Here is a 19,790-nt window from a genome sequence, read left to right on the forward strand (position 1 = left end):
GCAAGGAGCTGGATACCAGACATCAAGGAGGTTATCCCACTTGAAAAGACATCCATGATCGGAGACAGCTCGTGGACTTTTACCTCCTCTGGGCCCTTGTAATCACCCAACTATGCCCTTACACAAAGGGATACACAGATCCCATGAGGAAACACCCCCCAAAGATCTAACAAAAGGATTAGACACAACGGAAGCACTTCCAGACATTTCTAGCACAACAGAATAGCACAGTGCATAAATGGCCATGATCTACTTGCTTCTATTTATACAATAAGGCAAACTTGTATTCCACCTGTAATCCTGGTTATTGAACAGGCCCATTGATTATATTTGGGTATTGGTATCAATGAAATAATCAATTAAAAAGACACAACACAAAAAACATTTATTAAAAAAACCTGTGGTAAATTACCTGGTCTGCAAATTTCCTGCATCTTCCTTAACTTTAGGCCTATGGAGGCAGCTCTCAGCTGCTGGGGGAGGAGAAGCTTAGCTTCTCATATTGTTCTCCAGTGGTGCCCTCCACTACTCTCCGATGCAGTCACTGCAACACCAGCTGCCCATCCAACAGCGTTGGGCAGGAGATGAAATCAGAGGGAGAAGAATGGGGACATTTGCCCCCACTCTCCCTCTACATTCCCCAAAAGAAACAAGTGCTAATTATTAAAGATGGCTGCGCTAGAATAACAGCGCTTCCCCTCCTAGCTCATATTCGCCTTTGTCATCAAAAGTGCTTATCACACATCACCACAAAAGAACACAAACTCTTATGTCACAGACTGAGGCCCCAGATTTCATGTGTGTGGAGGCAGGATAAAAGAGCAGGACCAAAAAAGTATATCCCACCCGCCAAAAGACATACCACAGAGAACCACCTACGATTGGTACAACACAGATTTGAAGTTTAGTTATGGATTTTTTAATTCGTTACTATTTTTATTGTTTTCAAGTGGAGCTATTCCCCAAGAGTAAAAATCTCCACTGAAAGCGAGAAAGATATCCCTCACGTCCTCTCCAATCTCCTGCTTTTCCTAGGCATAGTTTTGAAATTGTTCAGAGAATAGACGGGGGCAAGGGACGCACCTCCACACAGCACAACAAGTGGGCAAAGCAGGTGAACTTTAGAACGCAGGCTGACCCCTTGAGCAGATGTTGTGATGTTTGCAAACTCCCTAGGCAAGGCGGAGGGGTAAATAACCGTTGCTAGGAGAAGAGTTTCTCAGAGCAGCAGGCTTCCTGCTAGGCCTTTACACACAAACACAGGGAGAGCAGGGGAGAGAAAAAGTGGCCTCTGGATTGTGTGCATGAGTTTGCCATCTGCTATTGCATCTCAGTGCATTGTCACTGGTCCCTTGAGCAGATTAACTTGTTGACACACTCAGGGGCCTCTCTCCCAGAAACACAGATCTCACTAACAACAAACCCTACAAACAAGGAGCAGTTTAGTCAGGACAGACAGACAGACAAACACACACAATAATAGTGATCCAACACGATATTCTGCCACAGTGTAACACAGGATGCTGTTGGGGGCAGGGGGGAGAGGCTCCTTTTTTGAATGGGGTGAGGGGGCAGATTTTAGGAGAAGTGTTTATTTCAGAGACTGACCGTTTCTTTCTCATATGCCCCAAGGGTGAGTTTTCCTTTGCTAGCCAGGTGGGTCACATCCTTAGAAAAGTGCAATAACTAACCGATACTAATCCTCACTCCTTTCTGCCAGTGGGATCCTAAAGCACATTCCAGCTCTCTCACATACCAGGACCACAGTGGCGACTGTAGAGGAATGCAGCAGCCATTCTGTGCCAGGGAAACGATGCAAACAGTTACCGGATGGGAAGAGAGTAAGTAACATTGCCAACAGAAACTGCCATGGGGATTTAGGGGCCACATGAGGAGGGGCAGCATACAATTGGCCTGCCTGAAGTCTGCTCGGGTGTTTGGGAGACCTTTGGGACCTTTAACATCGATGGGTATTCAGACCTTCGGCTTTACACCTCCTCTGAAAGAATGAATACAAGTCTGCCACGTGAGAAAATCTCTTCACAAGCTGCATGTCTTTCTAAACCGTATCCTAGGGGAATCCCAATATACCCTGCCACTCCTATAGCAGCCAGGAAGACAGAAGACCTTGTTCCCCAGTCACTAAGCCAGGCTTCAAACCATGGATCTAGTTCGATATCAGAACAAATCATAGCCATATGACAGAGGTACGCCCTCCACACTTCCTGTCCACATGCAGGACCAGTCCCTGCACTCCAGCCTGCAGCAGAAAAACCCCATACTCCGCCATCCCCGCCTTACCTTCGTAGCAGTCCCGGACAGTGCCGAAGTAAACATAGTACTGGTCATTGGTGAAGAAAAGGAGGCTGAGCCATGAGTCGAAGGCATAAATGGGCACAATGAAGAGGATCCGGACGATGTAGCGCTGCTCATTGGGGCAGCTGTAACAGCGCAGATGCATGTAGATCTGAATGGGGGAAGATGGAGAACAGGGTCAGTGACAATCAAACAGAGGAAAGGGTGGGACTGGATGGCAGCGGGGGACCGAGAATGGAACACAGAACTCCTCACTGGAGCAGGTGATCTAACGCAGCCTTATGACGGCAGGAATAAAAAATTGTTTCTTTCTTATGGTCACTCGCAGTGGCCTGTGTGAAGTGAATTGGGGGCTGCAGTCCAGTTTCTAATGAGATGGGATTAAATTCATTTTTATTATTTTTTGCTAATTACTACCAAGTGTGGCCTCATGTTCTCTTGTTCATACTTAATTCCCAGATAGCAGAATCTTGGGATGGACTATCTCCTTTCAGGCACTTAAGATTCCCAACCCTGCAACCTCCTCTTTTCCTCAACCATACAGAACTGAGCACATCAGGCTGTCACCATGGTTAAGGCCCTCTTTCCTCAGAGCAGTTTTATATACTTTCCCATGAAAGAACCCCAGAAAATTCATTCATATATGTTTTAAGTAGATGGATAAGCCCCAAACCCCACTGCCTGCTGGCAAGAGTCATACTATTGCTTTAACAGTAAAGCCATAAAATGCCAGCCTCTTGCCCTCCTACCAGAGCAGTACATCTCACAGCTCTGAAATTGGACTCTCTTCTGAGCAATAAAGTCAAAAAACGTGTGCAGCCCGATAACCAATAGAACTGCAAATTTTCTACTCACCCAGGAACATGGGCTGAGACAACTACGATGTCACAATCCTACCCACTCCCTCCAAAAATCAGGGCGCTCATTAATCATCTCAAAATTAAACTGTCATACCCTTAAAAAATTTCTTCCCCAGAATATCCATCTTCTAACAACAAAGTTCACCTTTACCAAAAAATACACACCGGGAACACTGAATTTGTCAACTTGAAATATACAATCAACCTTCCTTAATGGCCAGGACAATTAAAGGACTCCAGGCAAAAGCCTGCATAAAGAAAGAGGCCTGACAGCAAGTCCTGATGGTCAGTGGACACAGGTTTGGTTGAACCAGCAGGGAACATGTTCTCCAGAGGCAAAGTCTTTTACATGTAGTTTTAATTTAAACAACAAAAAACAGAACGCACAACCAACCGGCGTGATTTTTAATTCTTACAATCCAGTTACACTCCTTCAAATTCCTCTCCTCCCATTCCATATCTCACCCTCTCCAATGTGGCTCCCACCCCTTGCACTCAACTGAAACTGATCTCACCAAAGTTTTTAATGACCTCTTCCTAGCCAAAGCTCAAAGTGCATCCTCATTCTCCTTGACCTGTCAGGCACCTTCAACACAGTCAACCACACTCTTCTTGAAATCATGTCCCTTCCTTGGCCCCCGTGACTGTCCTCTCCTGGTTCTCATCCTACCTCTCTAATTGTTCCTTCAGTGTCTCCTCCTCATCCCTCCTTCCAGCTTTCAGTAAGGGTTCCACAGGACTTTGTCCTTGTTCCCATCTCTTCTCCCTTTATACCTTGTCTATAAGCAATCTCAACCAGAAACTCAAACTGAACTACCACTTTCATGCAGCTGATTCATAGATCTACCTCTCTACTCCAGACCTGTCTCCTTCTGTCCAATCAAAAATCTCAGCCTCTCTCTCTGACCTCTCCTCATGGATGACTAGCTGCCAGTTCAAACTCAATAGGGCTAAAAGAGAGTTCTTCATCTTCACCCCCAATCCCTCCTTGCTACCTCCTTTTTGGATGATTGCAGACACCACTACCATGCTGCCCATAACTTGGGTGTCTGTCATCTTTGACTCAGACCAACACCCTCACATCCAGGCTATTTCTAAATCATGCAGATTCTTTCTGCATAACATCTCAGATACGGCCTTTCCTATCTGTCCACATGGCTAAAACTCCTCCACGTTCTCATCACCTCATATCTCAATTACCGCAACACCCTTTTCTCTGGCCTTGACAAATGTAATCTTCCCCATTCATCCATTCAGAATGCTGCTGCAAAGATCATTTTCCTAGCTCGTCACTTGGACCACGTCACCTGTCTCCTTGAATCCCTTCACTGGCTCCCTCTTTTCTACCATATCAAACCATATGCAATTTGCATTCACTTTTGAGGCTCATTTATGACCTAACCCCACCCCACCTATCATCTTTCATTCAGTATCGAAAGGTAAGCTCTCACCTCCAGCCCCCACTTGTTAAATTCTGAAACAAGCACCTTCGTGGCTCTGTGCCTCTCACACTTGGCAGAAGCTGGCCATGAACATTCACAAAGCTACCTTGTTATCCACCTTCAAATCCTTCCTCAAAACTCTCCTCTGCTATGACACCTATCAAATACTTGATGGTGAGGAAGCTGGTGTGCTAAAACCACTGCCTGTCATACTGACCAACATTGTCTCATTGTTTCTTGTACTCCCGTCTCTCATCTTATACTTAGATTGTCAGCTCCTCGGGGCAGGGACCATCTCTTTGTTTGCACAGCACCTGGCACAATGGGGTCCTGGTCCAGGGCTGGGGCTCCTAGGCGCTATGATAATACAAATGATACATAATACCTACCCACCCCCAGGGATACTGAGTGTCACAGTTCAAGTGACTCCAGGTTTCCCTCTCAGAGTTACAGGGATGTCCCTAGAGCCTTTCACTGTGTGCACAATCACAAGAGCACATCAGGCAGGGAATGCCATATGGCAGACCAATGACACATTTAATCCAGTCCCCTGCCTCTCACATTTAGCAACACTGGATTCTGAAGAGCAGCAATTCTCAAACTGGGGGTCCCTGAGGATACCCCAGGGGGTCTGCAGGCCTCACTGATCAACTCTTTCCCCTCCCTCCACTCCTCCCGCTCCCTCCCAGTGCCTCCTGCATGCTAAAAGTCCGGTGGCACAGCGGGGCTAAGGCAGGCTCCCTACCTGCCCCAGCTCCGTGACATTCCCAGAAACGGCTGGCACATCCCTGTGGGGCAAGGGGTCTTCGCACACTGCCCCTGCCCCAAGTGCCAACTGTGCAGCTCCCATTGGCCACGAACTGCTGCCAATGGGAGCTGCGGGGATGGTACCTGCGGGCAGGGGCAACGCGCGGAGACTCCTTGATCTGCCGCCCACCTAGGAGCCTCTGTCAGAGAGATGTGCTGATGGCTTTCGGGAGTTGCCCGAGGTAAGCGCCACCTGGCTGGAGCCCACACTCCTCACCACCTCCTGCACCCCAACCCCCTGCCCCAGCCCAGAGCCCACACCCAAACTCCCACCCAGAGCCTGCACCCCTCCCACCCTCCTGCACCCAAACTCCCTCCCAGAGCCCGCACCCCACACCCCCTCCTGCACCCAAACTCTCTCCCACAGCCCACCCCCAAATTCCTTCCCAGAGACTGCACCCACTCCTGTACCCCAACCCTCTGCCCCAGCCTGGTGAAAGTGAATGAGAGTGGGGGAGAGTGAGACACAGAAGAAGGGGGGGATGGAGTGAGAGGGGGTGGGGCCCCAAAGAAGGGCTGGGGCCTCAGGGAAGGGGGCATGGCAAGGGCTGAGTGAGGGGGGGGGCGCGCTGGGGATCCTCAAATTTTTTTTAATCCAAATAGGGTTCCTCAGGTTGCTAAAAAGTTTGAGAACCGCTGTGGTAGAGAACAGCAGAAAACCCTAGCTGTGCAACGCTATATCAGGGAGAAGAATTTTTCCCTACTCCCAGCAGGTGATCAATGCGCACCCTGAAGCAGGAGGATGATAGCGCTTATTGTTCCCTAAGCTAGTGGCACTACAGGTCTTACTCTTATTCATCAGTGACTAATCTCTTTTCAAACCCCCCTAGACTATTTGCCTCTGCAATACACTGTCATTTTCCAACTCCTACTCAGCTCTCTGGAATCCAACAACACAGAGGTACGGAACACAGGTTGATACATTTCAGGGCATGTATTTCCCACTGTGTTACAGTCCACAAGATGATTACATTAGAGAAGAGGATGTTGGATTGGACTTGTGCTGACACCCAGAGAATACTGAATGAGATAGGGTGGCCAGGCGTTGCCCCAGAAAGAAAAGGAGAAAAAGCAAAACAAACATTTCCTGCTACTCCTTTCCGTAGCAGAATTCAGCTAGTGGAATTCACTGGCACGGAAGGTCATCAAGGCAGGTACTGTAGGCTGGATGATTTAAAACAATAAATGGCTGATCATTTAATGAACTAACAGCTGACATAACTATAAAATGGCCAGCTAAGAATAGAGAGTAATTAAGCCTCATAAATCATGGCACAATCTCATCACCTACATATCCTGCCCTGTGATGGGATGTGCACCCCACACTGGCCCTGCAAAAGAGCTGAGTTGGACCCAACCAGCTAATTAGGCAGCAAAGGAGGGGGGAGCGTTAGGCTGGAGGCAGCTAATTAGAGAGAAGCTCACCTGTGAGAGACAGGCAGCGTTCTTCCAAAAGACAGGAAAATGGAGACAGAAAGAGCAGTAGGCTACATCACTTTCTGGGAGATGTGTTTGAGTAGCTGCAGAGATGAGTTACCTACAGTTACTCCCTGGGAGGAGAAAGTGAAGAGACTGCCAAACCCAGAGGAGTGGGGAGGGCAAGGAGGTGTAGAAGTAGCTCAGGGAATGGACCTTGGCTGCTGGGTAGAGGGTCCCCGAGCAGGAACCTGGAGTAGAGAGTGGGCTGGGGTTTCCTGCCAGCCACTGCAGTAGTGGTACTGTGAGGCAGTGAAGCAGAAGACTGCCTAAGCCTGCTGGAAAGCAGGAACCTTGATGCACTCCACTTGTAGAGGGGAAACCACAATCGTGACCTGACTGGAGGGCTGAGTCAGGAAGAGGACAGCTGTGGCTCCTGGGAGTGAGAGAGGAGCTGAAGAGGAGAAATGGATGGGGGTGTAACGGCTGGAAGGGCCTGACTGAGCTAATCTCCAGAAATTCCAGGAGGTGACAGTATCCAGTGGTGAGCAGAGCCCAATATCACATGCCCCCACCTCCACTTGCAGCACTACTCAAAAGGCCAAGTGTATTCTTGAGGGGGAGGTGGGTGTTCACATGCCTCTGAAAGAACAGGTGTGATGGATTTGGAGCAGCTCTGTAATAACTTAAGAAGACCATATGGTGGTCTGGTAATTGGGGTGTTTTCTGTGTGATTATATTGGTTTAACACAATAGAGGCTGTCAGAAAAACAGGCAGGAAGGAAAACAGCAGCTTGGGATAAGCCTCCTCTCTGCAAACACTTAAATTGTTAAGGGACAATGGCAGGACTACTTGCTTTGACGATTTTGGCTCCTCTCCAGGTAGCCATATAAAACAGGCCTTTTCCTCTCCTGATTCAAGCCAGCAAAACACAGAAGATTGATAGGACTCTAGCAGGTTTAAAAAGGAACACTCGAGAGGGCAGGATTTTGTCTGGCGTCTTAGTCTGTTTCTTCTGAAAAACTGTTGTAGGTGTCTGAAGAAGTGTGGCTTGCAGGAGGTGGCAGGCCAGTAGGTAAGAGATGCATGAAGACTGTTTAAATCCTTGTTCTCTAAATTCCTTTTTCTGTTAAACTAAACAATACCTTCACTTTAAGAAGCTGACTGGTCACAGACTCTCCAAGTGAAGAACTGCAGGTGCCAGAACTCCATCAGACCTCCTAGGCAATAATGGTAAGGAGAACCTTTGGCCTAAGAGTAGGAGAGTTGCAGAATTCCTCTCCGGAACGGGTAAGGCATGAAGGGGTGCACTCAGAGACCAGAAGGGGGACAGATTTGCAGCTATCCCAGTAACTGTGACGACAGGTATTAGCTGCTGCCAAAGGCAGGATACCAGACTGACTGGGCTAATGGCCTTACCTGATACAGCTATCCCCTTGTGCCTCTGCTAATGAGAGCCAGGCAGAAAGGTGCTTGATCCTTTATAATGCCCTCCCTCTCCTCACCTGCCAGTATCCTGGGGCTCCTTGCTAGGCAAAGTTTGATTATTACAAGCCTGAAGACAAAGGGAAAGATGTGACATTGTGTAAGCAGCTAGCTGACCACTACAATCTTAGGCACAGAATGGTGCCATCTGCACCAAGCCTCAGACTCACATGTTTCTCTTCCCCAAACACACACAAACACTGCTCCTCTCCAGGGAGGTGGAGTTCTGTTTCTCCTGATGCTTCCTCCCTATATATTTGCCTACTCTCAGGGAACAGAGCTGATCATTAAGCAACAAGGAGTAAACCTCTCCACAACTCATACTGCCCTTCTACCAAACCCCTGGATCCACCTGAAGCAAAAGAATCCCTCAACCATTCCCTTGGTACAGTTTTGTGCAGTACTGAGCACAGCTCCCTTTATTGAGTTATAGGTGGTGAATAACTTGCTAGGGTGACCAGACAACAAGTGTGAAAAGTTAGGGGTGGAGGGTAATAGGAGCCTATATAAGAAAAAGACCCTAAAAATCAGGACTGTCCCTACAGAATTGGGACATCTGGTCACCCTACCCCTCTCCAAGATGCAAAATTAGCTCACATTGCAACTCCTCAAAGTGGAGGGGTGAGAGTCATAAGCTGAGCCAGTGACAACAGCAGGAATGATTCTAACAAACCCGCACAGCTGGCAGAGACACCCCTCACACCATGTGTATTCACCCAGTTTGGGGGAGGGGGGTAGACGGTTACAGGGATCAAACACCAAGAGATTCTTACCTGATGGCAGGTGATGAGCAAAGCTGTCCACACAAAGAAACCTGAGATGGCCTGAGCAGCAGTGGTCATTAGGAATATCGGCTGCTCCATAGCCGTGGGGCTGCCATCATCAGACATCCAGGAGAAGTTTGGGGCTGCAACTGGGGTGGTGGCAGTGGAACCCAGCTCGGGCGCTGACATGACTCCAGTCACCACTATCATTGTGCCTTTTGGGAAGCGGTTCCACCTGGGTTAATACAGAGCCGCCTCCAAGCTGAGCCCTGTCAAACCCAAAGGGGAGATACAAAAAGGCAGATTAATCTCAACCAAATGGATGCAAAGGTAAGAACATTCTGCATTTATACCATGCCTTTCACGTGGGATTTTAGAATGCTGTCCAAATAGAACTCGATTAAGCATTCATAGCACCCTGTGAGCTGGTTAGGTAAGGACACAAGGATCACTCTCACCCACCTGTGAAACACGGCCACCTCTAAGGTGAAACCCAGCAGTTATTTAACAGCACAAACACCACCACCCTCCTCCTACAAAGCAGCTTAGGCAGGAAGTGAAGAATACTGCATCCATCGGGCACTACAGAGGAATTCAGGTAGGCAGAATTTAAATTACCCAGGTTGGAATGTGGCCGGGACACCCCAGTTTAACACCCACCCTTTAGAGAGGTGTCTGAGTCCTTTTACAGGGAACGGCCAGAGCCTTAGATTTACATCTGAAACAGCACCACAAGCAGCCCAATATGTAGTAATGCAGAGGGGAACTTGTTCAGCACCAGCTCCAAAGGCAAGTGTCCTTTATTAATTACCAACACCACTTGGGGTGTGTGTACACATGCCAAATGCACATACTCCTAGGGTCACATTGCTAAGGCCACACTGCTTCCAAATCAGAGACTTGCATGTGGGACCAATAATGTTCCTGATGTAACCTATGGCAATAATTCTGCCTGCTTTCTTCCCACTTTGCAAGGAGAAGGAAAACAAGGTAAGTTGGGGGAACTTTTAATTAGTTTATTCATGAATATAGGTCACCAACATTTGCAGGAACTTTAATTTATTAATCTCTCTAATGAAATGCACCGACCACTGGCTGAGAAGAAAATGTAGTACATGGATCTGCAGAAGGGCTAGAATTCCCCCCCCCCCCCCCCTTCTTCCGGTTGCTGCACTTTTTCTGACACATTCCCCTTCTGGGCTGAAATTTTCTATGCTTCGTCTCTGCCCAAGGATGTCTTTTTTTTTTTTTTTAAAGGGAAAACAGTTCAGCTATTTTTGAGCATGAGAACATACTTTTCCCATTTATTAAAAAAAGAAATTCTTATTACTTGTTCAAACAACCCTGCAGGAAAAAATGGCCAAAGGTTTGAACACAAACTTGAATGGAAGCTGTCCTCATTAAGCAGCAGGGCCGTTGCTGATTCTGGAGGAAACTGGTTTCGATTTGACAGCGTTCTAAGCCTTTGATAAGCCCATATGAAGACAAGCAATAAATATTTCTACAAAGCTCATAAGGTGCCTATCTAGAAAGGGTTCACAGCAGATGGCTAACTCTGTGAAAAGTCCCATCAGCCATGATATTGCAAATCTGGAGGGACAGAAGGGGCAAGTACTTCTGCAGATGTGAAGGGGTTGAACGAGGGCTCCTGCACACCAGTGCAGTCTACGCTAGGAAACTTGTACCAAAAAACTCCTACCCTAGTTAACACTGATGCAGCTGCATTAGCAACACTGGGAATCCTAGTACAGATAAGGTTTTAATCCCCCTCCCCCCCAGCCTTTTAAAAGCCCCATGTCTCCTGCAGGGATCAAGTTTAACCATAATGGTACTAAAAACCATATTGGCAGCCTTAACCACATCCATGCTAGGGATTCCAACATTGCGGCTAACACAAGCTCAGCTGTGTCAGCATTAGCAGTGTGGAAGTTCAGACATTCACCTAGTGTAAAAGGACAACTGCAAAATGAACTAGGACCACAATAAGAACTGCTGCCACCCCTGCAGAACTTAAGCCATGCAAGTGTTGAGGGAGGGTCTGTGGACCTCATAAGTTGTGAAGTAGGGATCCTTGTTCCAATGCACCTCATGGGCTCTGCAGATGAGGAAGATGCTAAGCATCCTTCCAACCTACAGCACTCCTAAAGGGCATGGGACTGGCTCTCCATTGTGGACCTTGAGGCATGCAGGAATGGGGGCAGGGGTTTCTATTATCTTACCAAACTGTAAATTCTGTGATCTGCAACACACTACTTACAATTTTTTGCAAGCCAACAGAAGTTCAAAGGCCTGGAAAGTGAAAATTCTCCTTTTGATTTCTCTTCCCCGCCCCCCAGCCCGCCCTTCTGTAAGGGGGGAGGGAACGGAGTGTTTTCCTCAAATTTCCTATTATAACAGAATATAAAGGTTGTATAGTTAAGCACTCAAAAGTCAGGAAAATGCTCAAGTTGAGGCTGTATGTGCAATCTTAATACTGCCCCCTTGTGATTATACATTACAGCACAGTCTAATTATGATTAGCTATCAGAGGAACAGCCGTGTTAGTCTGTATTCGCAAAAAGAAAAGGAGTACTTGTGGCACCTTAGTCTCTAAGGTGCCACAAGTACTCCTTTTCTTTTTATGATTAGCTACTATTTTTCAAATTGCATTTTGTAATCCTTTTTTCCCTACAGCTTTAAACACATGTAACATTTTGGAGTAGTATGTTCTACTGTGTAGACTAGAGTCCAGGAAAGTCATTTATATGAAAAGTGTGCAGTAAGTTTGAGAACTGACTACAGATTAAGAAATAGTACAATGTTGATTGCACATGTAGGTCCCAAATTTGCAGGTAAATTAGCTTCACAGCTAACTTTCTCTCTACTGAAATGCGCCAAAGGCAGGCTGTGCTGCTGGTTGAGAAGAAAACATAGCGTATGGATCTTGAAAAATTAACAGAATACATAATTTAGAGGGAAGAAGTTTATCCTGTCTAACTTAGTAAAGGTATAGAGGATTGTTACAATGACATTAGCATGAATAGAAAAGAATGAGAAAACCACTATCAGTCTGACGCACATATTTGCTTGTAGCAAAAATTGATTACATTGTGTTTGAGAAGTAGGAGGTGATCATGTAATTCAAGACTTAATTGTAATGTATACACGAGGGGGCAATCTTAACTTTGGAACTACTTCCAAAGTCTGCTCAGTCTTCTGCTCTTCTCTGCCCATCCTTCTGTAACTCTCAATCACTCTGGGGTGAAGGGGGGCAGATCTGCTCTTGCATATTCTGGTCCACCTATCAGGAATTCTCCCCCATTTCCTGCCTCCGAGTCACTTCCCCTCTTTAAATCTCACCATAAAATCTTCTCTGTTTTCAATTCACAGCTACACTCTCCCTGGAAAGTGTCTTTGCAATACAATGCGTGATGAACACTATAGAAAAACATGTACATTTCCTGGTGAATGGAAAATCCAATTTCTTTAACAAGAATTCATCTAGGTGGGTGTGTGGGCCTCAGTCTAACAGGGATGTAATCTATAATTCCCAACCCTCATACAGGATTCTTCAGACAACTGCTCTGAGACTCACTGCCACGTAACTATCTAGGAAATCTCTCAAGCAGCACAAGGGAGGGGGGGGAAGGAGTAGGATGTTCTCTCCTGGACACCATTGCCCTCTACCCACTAATGTATTCTTTACAATGGGATAGGAACCATTTCACTTCTCAGGCACTGGTTTAGATACAAACCAAATTGGTAGTGCCTGAAGTTATCATTTAACATCTACATGAAGTCAGTTTGGGAATATCTGGCTATGCCTTCACTAAAGGAAAAGTGGGTTTGCATCAATCTCAGTGTAAAATCCTACTGGAAACAATGCAGTGTAGTTTTACCTGCATGCAGCTAACAAAGGTAAATCCCAGGGTGTGCGTGTGTGTGTGTGTGTGTAAATATAGGGGTAGAAGGGATCTTGAGAGGTGATCAAATCCAGCCCCCTGTGCTGAGGTAGAACCAAGTAAACCTAGACCATCCCTGTCAGGTGTGTGTCCAACCTGTTCTTAAAAACCTCTAGTAATAGCAATTCCACAACCTCCCTTGGAAGCACGTTCCAAAGCTTACCTGCCTTTATAATCAAAGTTTTTCCTAATATCTAACCAATTTGAAGCAAGAAAGCTTTAAGTCCATTAATTCTTGTCCTGCCCTCAGTAGACATGGAAAACTATTGATCCCTGGGGTCTTTATGATATCCCTTAACATAGTTGAAGACTCATCAGGTCCCCCCGCCTCAGTCTTCTTTTCTCAAGACTAAACATGCCCAGGGTTTTTGTTTTTTTAATAGGTCTTTTTTTAATACCTTTTATCATTTTTGTTGCTCAAGGGTTGACTTTGACTGACTACACGGAGGTAAAACTACCTGTTCCCATCTACACTAGGATTTTACATCAGGATAACATGTCAGGGCTTAGGAACATATACGCTTTGCTACTGTCAATCCCACACCATTTCTGGAAACAAGGGGGGCCTTCACTCTAACACCATCAAACCAGCATCTTTCACCAAATGCAAGTTTAGAATTCAAAACAGTTAACTAAAAGGGGCATTCATTACACAAAGCGCACTTCTAGTGCGGTAGCCTAGCAAAACAAGTGCAACAGGAAGGAGGAATCTGAGCTCAGACACACGTCACCCAGCAGACTTCCTCAAGCCAACCAGGCATGCACAGGGTCCTGCAGAACTTAACTCTGTCCTTGTAAATATCTATGTCCCATTTGCCCTGCTCTGAACTGGACACAGTTTGTACCAAGAGTAGCTGTATTCTGATCACCATGGAGAGCTAACTTTGCCCCTGAAGTAATTAGAAAAAAGGGAACAGGGAATTATATGTGGTTCTTTGCCAACTGCAAATGCAATCTGTGTTTTTAAAATAGATAGTCTCAGCTGAGGTTAAAGCACTTCCCCCTCAAGGAGCGATATTCAAAGCTAGGCTGAAAAGGGAATGCATTAGCTAAGCCTCCTTCCAGCAAGCGAAACTTGATCTAACAAGATACTCCCACCCCATCAATATTATTATCCTGGAAACTCTATATGGGATTCCTTGTGGGTCAAATTCCACATTTCAATCTTGCCCATATTATAAATTTGGGCATGTCTGAGTATACACACAAACACCTGTGGTGATGTTGAGGGGACAAACAGAACCTCTCATGCACTTGTCTCACCTGTCCTCTGCCCACTAATCCATCTCCACAGCATTCCAAACTTCTAAGCAGCTTCAAACCACCATCACATTTAATTTTTGTTTAAATTCACCTGCCACAAAAAATGTTTCCTTCCCTCTCTCCTTCCCGCCCCAGCTAGTGGGATTTCTCCCTAAAATTACCCTGGTCAGTGGCCCAGGAGAGACCATACTCAGTCCAAGGTCTGAATTCTTGCAATTAACCTAAAACTGAGAACTTTATACCACTGGAAAAGGGTGCTTTACAGCTTCCCAATGGGGAGAGTGGATTGAGTTACATCAGGGTGATTTAAATCACTGATTTAAAAATTATCAAGTGGAAAGCCTTGATTAAAACTGATGATTTAAGTCAACTTTTCCATTTGTACTTCAGCTACCTTAAAAGGTGCATTCTCATTAGTTAATATAACCGTTAAAACATGTTGATTTATAGTCAAATACTCCTTTTATTCGAGAATTGATACACCTTTCTGCTAGGAGGGTACATTAAAGATATACTTTTGAGCAATTTTATAGCTTAATATTTTCAGATTCTTATTAATTGCACATTTTAGTATGTTAGAAAATGGTGAATGATACATTGCTTATTTACTAGATCATTTTTGCTCGTGATTTGTGTCAAGCTGCATTAGGATGGTAGCTAGAATTTAATTAAACACACAACAGCATACATTTATTTTTATTAAACAAAACGAGCTCTTAATACATAACATGACCTACTGTGCCAAATTTATAAAGCTTGACCTCAAAAGTTAGTTGCATCCCTTCCCCGATTCTTTCTTTATACAGAAAAACAGCCTTTAACTCAGTTTTTGATAAAGCCTTATGGATTTAGCATTTTTAAAATTTAAATGTTTCAAGAGAGTACGTTTAGCCTTAATGTATTTTATATTATATTCAGATTTCATTTCAAACAGATTTAAAAAAAAATTTTTTTAATCTACCCTGCCAATGGGTCACACAATCCACTTTTACCTCTGGATGATCCTCAGAATTTGGAATTTAAAAAGATTATTTTTATATAAATAATTAACTTCTAAAAATTACCTAAGAGGTTTTTTTATTTTCATTATAGTAGTTGCCTAGAGTTGCCCACGGGTATCAGGGCCTCATTGTGCTAAGTACTGTACAAATACAGAGTAAATGACAGTCTTTGTCCCAAACAGCTTACACTTTAAAAAGACAGGACATAATCAGTGGATCAGACAAATGAGCAGACCGGAAGGAGGGAGGAAAACATAACAAGAGGAGGTTTTAGTACAAACTAGCTGTGTGTACATTTCATAGGCGGAGGCCTTGTCTACATGGCAAGTTCCTGTATTGCTAGCCAAGGTGTGAATCTATAATATACCTGCTTGCCACGCAGTAACGGCTGGGACTTTCACTGTGCAGTGTCAGTGTCCACATGGGATGTTTACTGCAAGGCAAGCTGGTACACTGTAGATTCACCCTCATAGACTTCAAGGTCAGGAGGGACCATTATGATCATATTGTCTGACCTCTTCCATGTTACAGGCCACAAAACCTCGCCCTCCCACTCCTGTAATAGATCTAGGCTGACCAGATGTTCCCTGTAGACAAGCCCAGAGTCAGCCAAATAGATAGCAGCAATCAAAGAAATCAAGAGTTTTAAACTTTACTAGTTTTAATTTTTCTCCCTCTGAGACCTGTACAACTGGACTCACAACAAAAGCACCTGGCTTTACAAGTGGTGAGATACAAGACAGTCTCAATAATATTACTTAAAACTCTCTAAAATAGTGTCAGTTAAATATATGGTCTATGCAGACTACTTGATCGCATGGTATAAAAGTTTGATTGGGATGACCCATGTAACTCACTCATTGATTCACCACTCACAAGAAATAAAGCCATTCGAACCTCAGGCCAATAAGAGTCATACCACATCATCTATTACACATACTTTGGAATTCACAGGTGTCCGAAAATTCAACACACACACACACACACTGAACTCCACCCAAGCATATGTACTTAAATACATAACTTGCATAAACATATAAGAATTCTGTGGTTCCAAACTGCTTAACAAATAGATGTCCAAATGTGGCTTTTTACATTGTTAGCACTCTGGGAGACTGAACAGTCTGAATTCTCATGAGATTCTGTCCATTCATCATTTCCTTTCTAAACAGCTATCAGTACATGCAGTAAAACAAAAGACAGAAAATACATGGTTGGAACATGAGCATTTTTTCTGTAAGGGTGAGATGAATGAGCAAAACATTAACCTTAGCAGAGAGAACATACAACTGTTCAGTCCTCTAAATGCCAGACTTCAGGTAGTGGCATTATTCCCGCTAAGTGCACATTCACGGGATGTTCCCATGGCTATGCACATAAACCGAGTACATTGTACACAAACAATTTAATCTTCTACAAAGTGACAAGCAAATCCTACCTCCCTCCACCTAACACACTAAATTCCCCCCACCCCCATTTGCCTACCCTATTGGTCGTACCTCAATTACTCTTTCAGCTATTAATCTCCCCCCACTTCTTACTAATCAAATACACAGTCATCCTGAAAAAGAGCTCCCACTACTCCCACCTCAGAAACTCAGGATCGACAATAAATCCCTTTTACCCGAAGCCACGCTCTCATCCTCCCACAGAGTTTTTTCTGCTCTATTAATTTCTGTTGTCTCTCTCCCTGCCTTTTTTTTTTTGGTGGACTGACCCACATTATAATAGGTCAGCATCCCACAACCAGTCCCCTTTTTGGAAGGAGACAGGAAACAAGAGAGGAGGAGGAGGAGGGGATATTCCCGCAGCCTTCCAGTCCCTGTTTTCAAACGCGATAAAAACCACATTTGTGTGGTTCGGATATCCCCCCAGCCCCAACCCACATATACACTCCAGTCCTGTCCTCTCCCCCCGACCCCCACAAGGAGACAACAAAGTGGAGGTTCCATGATAGCAGGTGGGAAGACTGAATTCAAGAGGGTGGTGTTTGAAATGAGTATTTACAAAACATGACAGGAGGTTTCTGTTCAATTTTCCAAATTCTCACAAACAAAAGATGTGACAGGAACTTGTAATCCAGATTTCTTTTCACTTGTATCATATCCCCTTCCACCTTGCTCCCATTCATTTCTGAGAAGCAAGATGAAGGGACCAGGGAGAAGGTTGAATAAAATGGTCAACTGCATTTAAACAGGCTAGTGCACTATCAAAAGTGAAACCGTTCAGCAGCACGCAACTAGTGGCAGCCACACATCAAGTTGCACAAGGCAGTAACTTTTTCATACTAGACCAGGCGTTTACTCCAATTGCCACACAGGATCTGCCATATGAGATCCAGCCATCATTTTATCAAACAGCTTCCGATGCCTCAGAACAAGCTGGACACCTCATTATGCACCTAGTCAACTGTGTAATGATGTACATGGAGGAGAGCAGGGGCACGAACACCCCTTCTGACTTCTGTGGCATGAGATTCCCTGATGCAAAGATGCTCAGATACTATAGTGATATGCACTATAAACATACCTACAAATAAATTCAAATGCCCTTTTCTTAGCACACATAGCTTCAAACATTACTACTAACCATAAAATCATCTTGTTGTTTTTAATTCAGCATTTGAGGTGGTTGAGCTCTGTTGTCCTAAAGTCCTCAAGAGAAGAGTACATCCACTCGGTAATTCCCAGGAACACTGGGCTCCACCAATTTCTTCAGTCCTGTCCCCCCCTCCTCCGTCTCTCCCTCACTTGATCAAGAGCAATGAAAAAGATCAAATTGTATTATAATCAATGTAAGTTTCTAATAGCAGAATCAGGACTCACTGGGCTCTTAGACGGGGAGTTCTTTCCCCTTAAAGATGAACAAGGCTAGATGTGTCTGTGACACTTTAGCTATTTAAAAGATAAGCCAGTGGCCCGTCACTGTAGGAGGTCATCCTTTAAATACTTAAGTTCAGATGTTCAAAAACAGAACAACTCTTGAAGGCAGAAGCTATTCTCATATCTCAACAAGGAAAACAGAGAAAGACAGCACCAGTGGGCCAACCACAGCCAAACATTCAACAAAAAGTCCTAGGCCCAACCCCTCCTTCCCAGGGCTACTTGTGCTGTCTGAGTGGCTAGAAGCAATTTAATCTTTCCTGCCAGCCACAGCACGGGAGACTAGAGAGGTTGCAGATCTGTGAAAAAGTCAAAGATATTGTTTTTCAAGCTGACAGACACCAACAGATAGAGTAATATATTCCAAAGCAATTCTACATCCCCCACTATGCCAGACTTAAGTAATAATAATCCATTTGCTAGCCACAGAAACTATATGCTGGGACGGGGAGACATTTAAAAAAAAATTAAGTTTAACATTTTCAAATATGGGTGCCTGATCAGACCCCCCCCTTTGATGTATGCACCTAAACAGGAATTTAAGTGACTAACTTTAGGCAGTCAAATTTGAAAATTTCAGCCTAAAGTTATTGCCATTTGATAGTCTGAGTGAAAGTAGCAGGGCAGGTGGCCACATGTCTAAACAACCCTCACAATTAGCATTAACTTATACCCTTGTTGACAAAGGCAAACAGAGGCAACAAGGACTGGATAGGCCATGAAGTCAGAAACACCTGCCTCATCTGTCATAGGAAATGCTTCATCCAGAGCCATTTGAGGTGCGCTGGCTGGAGGCAACTTGGGCGTAGCTTACAGATAAACAGACAACTGCCACTGTAGACTTTTGAGCAATCAACCCAGCAGCTTCAAACAGTGCTAATTTCAAGTTTTTAAAACCCCACAAGTGGAGCGGAGGGCATCAGTCCTTAAGAAGGAGAAGGGGCTGACCAACATCCTAAGGCTTTACTGCAACTCTAGACAACACACTGCAATTATTCATTCATTCCTAAACTGTGAAGACTGCCCTTTGCCACCAAATCCAGGTGGGGATAACAACATCATCCCTAGAAGGAGGGGAGTCTCTTTAGCTTGGAATCAGGAAGTCGAGACAATGACACCGTCACTCCGTGCTCTTGGTCACCTTGTTATTCAGCAGTTCCTGCTGGCTGATCATAGAAAGGTCATCTACTCCACCTTCCCCTTTCTCACCCCCACATGCTGAAGCAGGACCAAGTAAACCTAGACCATCCCTGACAGGTGTTTGTCTAACCTGTTCTTAAAAACCTCCAGTGATGAAGATTCCACAACCTCCCTTGGTAACCTCTTCCAATACTTACCTAACCTTACAGCTGGAAAGTTTTTCCTAATATTTAACCTACCTCTCCCTTATTGCCAGGGTGGATTGATTTAAATCACTAAGAGGCAAGCCTCAAGTTAAAATCAATTGTAATAAACTTTTCTATTTGTACTCATTTTCTAAGAAAGGTGCATTTTCATTGGTTGATATAACCACTAAAACTTGATGATTTACACTAAAGAGAGCCTTTTAACTAGATTTTGTAGATCTTTTTGCTATCTCAAAGGGGTAGCTAAATATAATTGTTTAAATAAA

General features: G+C 44.7%; 1 protein-coding gene across 4 annotated transcripts in view; it reads right to left on the reverse strand.

The window, feature by feature from the left end:
• Window positions 1–19,790, reverse strand: part of TMEM184B (transmembrane protein 184B) — a 41,018-nt gene that overhangs the window by 13,725 nt on the left and 7,503 nt on the right. For 3 of the 4 annotated variants that reach the window (XM_048833960.2, XM_048833978.2, XM_048833974.2), the window contains exons 2-3: window positions 9,101–9,360; window positions 2,302–2,467 (exon numbers count right to left, since the gene is read on the reverse strand). In XM_048833960.2, coding sequence (XP_048689917.1) covers window positions 2,302–2,467; window positions 9,101–9,301 — 367 coding nt within the window. In that variant the 5' untranslated portion in view covers window positions 9,302–9,360. Of the gene's footprint in view, window positions 1–2,301; window positions 2,468–9,100; window positions 9,361–11,348; window positions 11,477–19,790 lie in introns of all 4 variants that reach the window. The other variant, XM_048833969.2, reaches the window with a different exon arrangement.

The sequence above is a fragment of the Caretta caretta genome, chromosome 1 (genome assembly GCF_965140235.1).
Source record: "Caretta caretta isolate rCarCar2 chromosome 1, rCarCar1.hap1, whole genome shotgun sequence".
NCBI classification, from domain to species: Eukaryota; Metazoa; Chordata; order Testudines; family Cheloniidae; genus Caretta; species Caretta caretta.